We start from the raw sequence: 10712 nt of genomic DNA, 5'->3' as shown, positions 1-10712 counted from the left end.
CTGCCTGGAGATGGCATCAGCTCATAACCTTCCTTCCGAGCTAGGACATCCTTTGTGGGGTGGGTACTCTTCTTCAGGGATAATCCCAGTAGCATGCCCTGCATCCAATTTATCAAAATGTCTTGCCATAAATCCTGGGCCCAGGGTTGTGAAGAAACATTTGCTATGCAGGCAGTATTCACCCTTTTCACACAAGGGACACCAACTCCAAAGTAAAAGTCAACTTTATTGTCATATAAAGTAAGAATGTAAAAGGCCGATTTAAACACAACACATCATTTAGTCAGATGTTATCAAGACATTCTCCCACTTGGTGAGGATGCCCTGACCTCAGTGTTTTAAACCAGGCAACCCAGCAGATGAGAATTCGTCTGGGATTTGGTAACAGAGCATAGAGGGGAATGTGGAGTGCGTGTGCGTGTGCATGTGGATGTGGTGAGGGGAAGGGGTAGAATATGCAGTTCATTCATGTTTGGTTCTCATTTGTCACATGAACAATCTATTTCATTTAATCAGCCACGTTCACACTTCCATGCAGGACAAAGCATCGATCTAAAAAGGAATCATTTGTTCAATGGTCTTTGCCGTCAATGCGCAGCCCAGGGGAAGCACACAGGTGCCTTCAGACAGTATCAAAAGATGTTTGTGCGTGGTGCAGGAAACCTGGAAAGGTTTGGAAAGTAGGCACTTCTAAATATATCTGAGCAGCTCTGACTGTATCTGAGCTTGGAGGCCATTTGTGCGTGGGATATCAGTTCTGCTCAGGAGCACCAAGTGACCTTCTGCTGCTTCCTGCCTCTAAATCTCTTCCACATCATTTGAAGATTTGCCGTCTCATGCTCTCCCAATATTCAAAGATTGTTGCTGACAATTCTGGATAATTTGATCTCAACAGGTGATTGAAAAAATAAAGAAGGATCTGAACCGAGGCCCCATAGCTAAACATCCCAAGTGTTGCAAAAATTAATTCATTAGGATCTGAATCCAGATTTTGCAGCAGAAAGCCTGTCTGTAATAGTAATAATAATAGCAATAAAAGGGTCTAATATATTGTCAGGTTGCTTTCAGAACTACATAAGCAAGGGGGGGAGATTTGGGGCTAGATTCAAAGTCTACTGAAATCAGGGCAAAGCCTTACTTCAAGGAGCTGTATTCCATGCCTTCGTTGCATTATGGCAAGTTATCTTGTTTGTGTAATATGTATGAACCATGCAAAACAGCTGTATGGCTTTTTCCCCTTGGACCGGCAATAGGTCCAGCTGTTACTTTTAAGATTTTTGTTCTGCGTGACCTTCTTTTCTTTAAAGACCAGCTGAATCTGGATTCAAACTTAGCAGCTGACACCCTCCCCTCTCCTCCTCCCATCAAAGGCCAAATCAAAACTTCTGATCCAAATGTGCACATACACATAACCTAAGCCTGGGAGACAAGCCAATTGAGCTCTAAAACATCACGGTTCAGGACCCTCTTTAATCACAAAAAGTTATAGCATTGTTTCTCAACACAAAAGGAGAGAATGTTATAGCCCAATACTGAAAATGCTGAGAAGAGCTGTTGGGTTTTTTCTTGAGTTAGGAGAGCTTGAGACCACTTGCCAGCAGGGGGACAGAGAGAGAACTTAACATGGCTTCCTATTTTAACACACTGCATCTGTCCTTCTCCCAACTTGTTGTCACAGTGATAGGTCGACAAACTTGTGAGTCCTAAGGTAAACACGATGACCAAAGTCCTTTCTTCTGGTGGCCATTAAGTGCAGGATGGTGAGGAATACCCCCAGTTCAATGCAAGGTCTTTCAGCCATGACCAATAGCCACTGGGGAAGTAAAAGCCACAGATTATGTGTAAGGAGCCGGGAGAATGGCTTGCTATGAGGCAGGCTGACTTGTAAAGGGTTGAACCACAGAAAGCCCTTCCCCAAACCCTACAGTTTTAATCACTGCACAACATTACAATTGGGATGGAGGGCAGGTGGTGGGGTGGGTAAGATTTCAGGCTCAATCTATACATTTTTCAGGTCTGGCACCCATACATTAAAAAAAGAGATGCTCATATACCATCAGGCATTCCCTGTCTCACTGCACATGCCAAATCACACACCAGGACAGGGTTCATTCAAATACCTGTACCTGCTGTGTGCATCTCCTGCCCATGACTGCATCCAAGCCTCAAAATGGGACTCTTCTGGCCTGTAGACAGGGGAAAAATCTCATAAGGGCAAGTTCCCTTGGGTAATTTTCAGTGTGGCTGCTATGGCTAAGCTAGCTGTGAGAATGGCTTTTCACATGGCATTTTGACATTATCTAGTTCCAGTCCGTGAAAGTATAATAAACATTCCAGAACACTGACGAGTTCATTTCTGATTTGCTTCTACAAGAAAGGCTGGGGTGAAGGGGAGGGGGAGCATTTTAGGGGCAGGGAAAGGTTTTTATTTTATCCTAACAGATTCAGCCATCTCTAAGAACAGAATCCCTTTCTTCTTTGCATCTCTCGTAAGGCCAAAGCTTTGGAGAAGCTGAACAAACTCTGCTCCTGTTGAATTTACTGGCCCTTAGAAGGAAGAAGGAAACAATGTTTTAAGTACAGTTTGAATTCATGATCCTGATGGAGATTAGCCCATACCACTCTCCTGCACTTGAGATCTGCCTTAAACCTGATGCACAGCATTCCTCAAAGCCAAGAGAAGTGTACAGTTCAGCTAAAATACTATTCTCCAATTTTCAAGTATTCTGCAATATCACAGGGTTTTCCCAGGGTTGCTGGAAACATCCCTTGCCGACAGCAAAGGAAGAAGCCAGAGAGTAGCTGAAACATTGATTTTCTAAAAATGCCCTGATAGATTTCTGTAAAGTAAATAAAACACTTTTTAAATGAAGTTTAACAGCTGAAAGGGGACTAGTTCGAGTAATTACTGAATGTTTGAGGAGAACACTCCATGTTTCTTTTGTTTTCCCTTTGTAAATCAGCACAATAAACAGATGCCCAAATCCCTCCTGCATCCACTCGTTACTTGCTAGTTGTTCAGTATTGGAGCCATCTTGGCTCTTGTCCTGCAAAATCTTGGAAAAAAAACAAGCCACTTTTGCTCCCATTTTGTTTTGAGCAAGCATGGGTGGGCTAGGCTGGGTCTCCTGAAGCCATCTGTTATTTTCCAGAGATAAAAAAAAATATTATTATTATTATTATTATTATTGTTATTGTTGTTGATTATGTTTAATAACATTGCATGTCCCTGGAGCTGAGAGAAAGCCCATTAAATGCAGTGGCAGTCTGTCCATGGATTCATCTGGGTACCTCAGTTTGGTGGGATGTGGCAGAGAGGGAAAGTTTAGTCAATCACACCACTGTGCTGATGGTGGAAGACTCTTCTGACTTCCTCTGCTTGCTAGGCAAGGACTTTAAGTACTCGAGGTGACGCCGGGCATCTTCCTGGTTCTGCCGGACATAGTACACCAAGTATGAGATCACCATGGCGAACCAGCCGAACATGGTGACCAGCATGGCTATGTCTGTGGTCCTTTTGTAAACACTGCAGAAGTCCATATCTGTGATCAGCTGCAGGAATGGTTTGCCAACATGCTCCTCCTGGGCAGAGGAATCACATACAATGCCCCCTGAGGAGCCAGCCATCAGGTCTACTTTCCCAATCAGTTCCTGGAGCTTACAGTCACACAGCCAAGGGTTGCTGGAGAGATTGACCTTGGCCTTCAGGTTGCTAAAGACGTCCTTGTTGACTGACACCAGCTTGTTTGAGGACAAGTCCAAGGAATGCAAGTTCTCCAACAGGCCCCTGAAAGCCCCAATCTCCATCCTGGTAATGGCATTGTGGGACAGATCCAATTCCAGCAATAATGGCAAGTTCCGAAAGGCATCATGGGGGAGGAAAGTGATGTGATTGAAGTCCAGGAAGAGCTTTCTGGTGTCATTGGGGATGTTTTTAGGGATCTCCACAAGCTGAGCATTGCTACAGCGGATGGTTTTGTAGCCATTTTCTTCTGCATGGTAGCAACCCTTTGGGAAAGTGGTAGCTGAATGGAAGCAAAAAGCGATCAGAACAAAGCTCTGGAGGAGCACCCACATAGTAACTGAGTGGCGGAGAAACCAGTCTGCTAGAGGCATGTTGATCTATCTGCATAATCATGCAGCCCCTTGCTAAGCAGCCATTGACCTCTGTCAGGTAGCCTTGGAGCTGGTTACGGGATTCATCGCATCTGAATAGGAGAAAACAAGGGGAAAAAAGTAAAACAAGTTCATCAGAGAGACAAAGGTGGGGGCAGGGAGGGGGGGAAAGGAGCCAGAAGATCTGGGGTCTTTTTCTAGTTTTATTGGCTGAACATTAACACTTGAACCCACACTGCTTGGGAAAACCCATCTAATACCACCAAGGACATGTACATATCTTGTAGTGTTCTAAGGCTCTTCCTCTTTCCCAGTGATCTCACTGCAGAAACTGAACTCCCATTTCCACTACACCACTGCTGGATGATGGTTTCTAATGTGGAGATTTTGCTTTGAGGCTTGAGCTGTGTCAAAGCCCATCACTCCAGTCATCAAAAAAGCAGCCCTTGAATATATTGCAGGGCAATGACAGTTCAAACCAAGCTCTGTGGTTACCATTCCCAAGCATTTCACCCAACTACCACCACCACTTCACACCTTGCATGTTTCGATCCCAAAGAAATTCACAAATAGGTACTGTTGGTGAAGAAGAGCCTTGTCCAAGATCTTGCTATTTTACTCAGTTGTATTAACATGCTGCCTGGATGTCCCCAACATGGACAGGGAATCTGTAATCATCTGCACTATACAAGCAAACCAAAAAAAAGACAGTCCCTGTCCCAGAAAGACAAACAAGGCTGAGACTAGAAGCCAAGGTTTGCTTGCCCTCTGAATCCTATGCTATAGCCACTGGACAAAGTTAGATCTCTGGTTCAATTGTTAGGAAATTGGTGATGATGGACTAAACCCCCCTGAGGACAGTGAAGCAGTTTAAAAGAGCCAGGACTGTCTGCTTTCCAGGAAGGTCAGCGTTCCACTCTGTTTCTAGCAAATGTTCTGGTTTCAGCAAGAAGACAGCTACTTGGCCTCTCATTTTCATTGTGTTGATGATATGAGCTCTAGTGCCCTGGCATCCCCCCTCCTGGGTCCTTGGCTCCTGCATGTAAGGCACAGGTGTCAGCTTACAGCTTTCCTTCTCTTGCGGTTGGACTATACCTGTGCACAAAGAACTCTTCAATGCTTCCACTGAAAGTAATGGCAAGACTTTCATTCTATATTTGCATAAAAGAATAGACACCTTTTCTCGACAAACTGCCCACGCTACAAAAATGTATGAAACTTTGATCCTATGAAGCCATTGTTAAAGACTTGGTATGAGCCAAGCCTGAGGATAACATCTTGGCCTCTATGAAGGCAATGGGGACTTTGTCATTGACTTCAGTGAGCCATAGATTTCACCTTGGGACTGCAGGTGGGGAATAAGGAACAGCTGCAGTAGAGAAATTCTGTTTTGAGACAAATATGCTCTTAATAAAAACAATTAGAGGAATAAAATGCAGAGTTCTTAAAGTTGTTGAGGACATGTCTTTAAGCCGGTGATTCAATGATTTGAGAGTACAAGCAGGCCTGCAGAGCTGACACCCTGCTGGGGGAGTTTGCCACTAGTCTGTGCTAGGTTTTTATTGCTAACAAGCACAAACAAGCAACTCCCATTTATCTCTCCAGGAAGATACATGCATAAGCAAATATGTCAGTGAACACATATGTTTTCTATTGGGACACTAGCAGACAGTCAGTGCCTAAAATCCCATTGACTCCAGTACTGCAGGTTTAGCCCAGGGGTGGCTACCTGGTTGCTAATTCATCCCAATGTATCACAAAGTTTGGGTCACCCTTGCAACCTTCTGTAAGCACATTCTCCATCCGGCTCTTTATATTCCAGAGGGGAAGAACGTCAGCAGAGGAGAAACAAAAACAGAGAAAGGAAATTCGTTCAAGTAGAGCTTGTAATATGTTTCCAGAGTGGCTGCACAAGATAAGGGTCATTCAGTGAAATCTAGGCGTACATTACCCCCCTGACAACACCAGCCTCCATGCTACACAGAAAAAAATCCTTGTGTTTTTATTAGCCTGACAACAACTTTGGACTGATAACAGCAAGAACAATCCAACAAGGGCCGGAAGCTGTCTCCTGATTCATCCCATGATTAAGGGAACAGACAAAAGGGCATCCACGTAACCACTGAGTTAAAATAGTGGGTGAGAACTGGGCCATGGTTCTAGGCAAGGGTCTTATTCTGGTATGGACTGCATTACTGTAAGCCAGTCTGGCAATTTATGGAGCCTTTCATAGAGAGGCCCCTGGTATCTGCAGCCTGTTCCCATAAGTGGCTTCCTTTCCGCAGGGTTTTTCTGAGAGAGCACATGCATTATAACAGTACCTCCAACACAGCCTAAGCTTCCAAGCTGGAAGAAAATGATAGAGCCAGAAACATATCCAACAGGGGATTTGTTCCAACAGCAGCAACATTATGGTTGAAAAGTGACCCTGTGCCACTGGAATCTAGAAAGGACTATTTTACTCCTGGTTGTACTGGCCAGGTGCTATTGAAGAGCTAAAACATAGTGAGACATCTTCAAGGAAGTCTGGCTGATTGATTAGGTAGGGGAAAGAGGTGTATGATGGGGAATGCACACTGATCCCTGAAAAGGGACACCTCTGATGCCAGTCATCTCCCTTCCCCTCCAGTTAGTAAGATCAGCATTGCCATGCACCTTACATAATGCCCGCATTTCCCAGCCTTAATGGTAGATGAACCATTACACAAGGCGGAAGGCCCTGCTCTCACACCCATATCCCCCTGGTACACCCATGGAAAGCTAATCACAGTCTGGCTCTTTTCCTAAAGATACAGTATCTGTCTAAACACTCTGCTGTTATCATTCTCTTACAGAGGTGCCAGATCACTTGGAGGACTGAAAGGGAGTCTAGAGAATTTCACTGGTTCAATTCCAGCCAAGCTTGGTAATGACTGGATGTCTGCTCAAAAGTCTAGGCAAATCCTGCTTGGCCTTTCAAGTTCAGTTCCCATTAGGCAAGACTTTTTGCAAGGCACTGTTGTAAAATCCACCACGCCATTACTGGCAGACTCAGGGGAAAAAGGCCCTGGAACAAACAGCTGAGTGCACTTCATTCCCTTCCCTGCAAAAATGCTTCCTCCAGTGCAGAAAGGAGATGGCATGTGAATGCTTTGCAGAATCTCTGCCCGGCCTTTCTTTGGCTGTTCTGCAGACAGAGGCTCTGCAGGGCTTTCAGTCCAGCACTAGACTCCTATGAAATGTTATCATCTACATACAATTCAGCACCCTTAATCCCAAAGGATCCCCAAGTGCGACGTTCATCCTGGCATTCACCTGAGCATCAGTTCCCACTGTTATGTTTGCAGTTTAAAGGTCTGAGCAATTAAACCTTCACCTCCAGTTTTCATTCCTTTATCCCTAAAGGATGCACTGTGATTAATAATCAACCAGCCATGCTTAGATATCTTCCACTCCCTCCTATCACCAACCCCCTTAGTTCTGAGCTTCTAGCTTTTCTTAGGACTCTGAATTCTGCAGGTTTATAGGTATCCCCTGGTCACACATTTGGTTGGATCTGAGTGTTCCCAGAGGCTGTCTCACGCTGTGGCACAGTGTCCTCAGTAAAATGGCAGCTCTCACAGAAGGAGGCTCCAACATCAGTATCCTGATGGCATGTTAGAAAATTAGTTTGTTAGTGTATTACCTCCTACTGAGCCAACCTGAGTACAATTACTGCTGGGGTCTTGCAAGCAGCATACATGAGTTTGGATTCAGAATATGTTCATTCCTTAGTTCCTCTATGGCTATAGTCCACCTGAGCACCTCCCAAATGCTAGTGGACCAAGCCTCAAAATACCTCTGGTAGGTATAGAAGCATAAATATTCTATCTATTAAATGGGGAACTGAGGCTCAGAGAAGCTAAGTGATTTGTCCATGGTCACATAGCATAACAAAGGCTTCTATCCAGGTCTCCCAAGTCCTAAACTATTCCCTGAACTATTGTACCATCCTTCTTCTCCAACATGGGCTCTTATCCTTCAATATTCTTGGAAGAGGAGCATTCGGTGTCACTCAGGCAGCACTGACATTCAGCCGCCTCTGGCTGGAGAGAGAGATGTCACCTGGAGGGATATTTTCACTGGGAAATGGGAAGTAAATGGGAGAAAAGAGAGGGCAAACATTAGCCCAAATGCTAACTGTCCCATGCTGATGAGAAGTCCCTTATCTTCTGCTACCCACAACCATTCAGAGCAAGAAGACCAAACAAGAAATGTATTTCAGCAGTTTGCAAAACACGTTACTGCACACCCAGCAGCAGAACTTTACAGCAGGGTGGTGTGGCAGAGAATTATTCCTAAAATGCCCAGCCTATCCAGTGTATTCAGATAAAGCTAAAAAAATCAAGCAGTGAGAACAGGCAAAAAGCATGATGGCTGCATTTCTTTTGCATTAATCCTTCATTTTCTGAGAAAGGAAGGACATTTAACTTATTCAAAATCATATATATGTGGGGTCCTACCATTCTTCTGCCCTCCAGAAAGGAGAAGGTCTTTTTTACAGGGACCCAATAATGTTCAATGGAAATCACCTTGCAGACCAGAAAAGATAAGGGGGGTGTGTACATGTGTGTGTGTGTGCACTTGCTCATGTGCATATGCTTGCTCCTGAATTCCCTGAGATGGGCTACAGAAGTTGGTTGTCTCCCAACTTTCTCTTAACACAAACAGACCTTTGCCAAAAGACAATCCCACTAATAGAGAGAGAAAGGAAATGGGCATGTTCCACTCTCTTCTATAATGATCAGCACTAATAGAGTGCCATAGAGGCGCATGGTACACTGAAAAGAAAGTCAAAGCTCCCCTGGTGCCATCTAAATTTAGATCAAAAACACAATGATGGGATGGCAGGGCAAGATGCAGGATGGGGAAAGGGTAACAGGCATGGAATATACAGCTGAGAGCGTTTACCAGCCTGAGGGCACCATTCATGTTTCAGACGCTGAGAGACGGACTGTAAAATCTTTGGGATGGGGATCATGCACTTGTCTAGGGAGGTGATGAACATTAGTTTGGATGCTATAATAAAGAATAGGAGGTGTCTGATGTGGGGGTTTCTTGGTAGTAAAACCTTTCAAACAAATTATAATAAGGAAATGACCCTTTAATCTTTGCTATTTCCCACCTTCTGAGCCCTCTGTTTCAAGGGAAAAGGATATCACATTTTGTTCCCAGCACCAGAAGAGGGAGCCAGATCTGCTCTGGATTCAACACTGGAGTTCTGAAAAAAGGGAAACCCTGACAATTTATTGACAAAGTTAGGGAGATAGGAGAATCCCTGTTGGCCCTCTTCTTGCAATGAAGAGAAAGCAGGTCCTCCAACATGCACTGCCTCAATTCTAGATATAGAGGCCACAATACTAAACTGCCCCCCCCCCTTATATATGTCTTGGGGTTTGATATTTCATTGGATTTCAAAATACAGAGACCCAAAAGAGAGTTAAGAGCACAGCTTGTATGAGCTTGATACATTCTACTTCCCCTTTCTCAGTCTGTCATAGACTTATTTTTCTGGTTTCTTCTTTTTTTTTCCCCCTGCCTCTATTTCCAAATGTGCTCCCCCCCCCGACTTTCTCCTCTCATTTTCAAAGCCATGTAGGAATAGCCACAACAGCCTGGCAGGTCTCTACCTAGCTCTGTGCTCTTATCTTTTAAATGATGCTGTTAAATATAAGCTTCCATTACTATTCACCCACAAATCCCAGAACCAAGTACTTCAGTGGGCATGGAAAGTTAGTGAAGTCCCTCTAAATTTGTAACTGTGTGACTCAGAGCAGAATCTCACCTTTGATCTGTTCCTTGGGCCAATGCAATGTTTCCCCTCTTGCTTTCTCTCTTACTCATTCTTGGCTTCAACCTGTCTGAGGCAACCGTCACCCTCATGCCTTAGCTTAATTTATTGCATTCTCAGTAGCAAGTAACATTGGCTCACCTTTAGTCAGCTGCATCTCCCTGCAGCTACTGGCTGTAGCTGCTCAAAGTCCTGGAACTGAAGAGGGAGGAAGACCAGACAGAGAAAGGCACCAGCTGATTTCTTCATAGGTAATAGGCATCACAGCCCGTTCCCCTCCCTTGGCTTCTGTGTCTCTTTGAATGGAAGCAGGAGGAGGGCTGGGTGATTCTAGTCTTTGGAAATAGCTCTCTATTCTAGCGCACAGCATGAAGTTGGGAGCTGAGAGAGCTGCCAGGCACAGCTACATGTGCAAGGGAAAAGGAGCAATAATAATAAAGAAAAAAATTATCCAGGTTCAGAGCTGTAATAGAAAGAAATTGCAGGGCAAGTCACACATCCAGGAGGGAAAGAAGCAGGAGCTCAGATGCTGGGAGCGCACTGAAAGACTCTCCCTCTGTGTGTGAGTGTATGTGTGTGTGTATGCATGCGCGTGTGTGAGTATGAGAGAGAGAGAGAGAGAGAGAGAGAGAAAGAGGTGTGGATTTTTCTTTGCCGGAGAATGATATCCATCCTTAGGGGAATGAAAACTCCACCTGGAAAGAGAAAGAGAGAGAGAGAGGGAGAGAGAGAAAGGGAGTCTCCATGCAACCAGGGAATAAAGCTTGTTAATTCTGGGGCAGACACA

At 44.6% G+C, this 10712-nt stretch overlaps 1 protein-coding gene across 1 annotated transcript; it reads right to left on the bottom strand.

Annotated features, from left to right (window-relative positions):
- Positions 1-240: 240 nt before the first annotated feature.
- Positions 241-10464, bottom strand: LRRC3C (leucine rich repeat containing 3C). The gene is made up of 2 exons (XM_025202892.1): positions 10067-10464; positions 241-4208 (listed from the first exon to the last, which is right to left on the bottom strand). Exon 2 carries the CDS (start codon positions 4114-4116, stop codon positions 3334-3336), a length of 783 nt encoding a protein of 260 aa, XP_025058677.1. The 5' UTR covers positions 4117-4208; positions 10067-10464; the 3' UTR covers positions 241-3333.
- Between the last annotated feature and the right edge of the window lie 248 nt (positions 10465-10712).

The sequence above is a fragment of the Alligator sinensis genome, unplaced genomic scaffold, assembly GCF_000455745.1.
Source record: "Alligator sinensis unplaced genomic scaffold, ASM45574v1 scaffold886_1, whole genome shotgun sequence".
Classification (NCBI taxonomy): domain Eukaryota; kingdom Metazoa; phylum Chordata; order Crocodylia; family Alligatoridae; genus Alligator; species Alligator sinensis.
This window is presented reverse-complemented; position numbering and strand designations above follow the sequence as displayed.

Excerpts from the sequence above, each read along its gene's own strand:
- LRRC3C (XM_025202892.1), bottom strand. The coding sequence starts at position 4,116 with ATGCCTCTAGCAGACTGGTTTCTCCGCCACTCAGTTACTATGTGGGTG.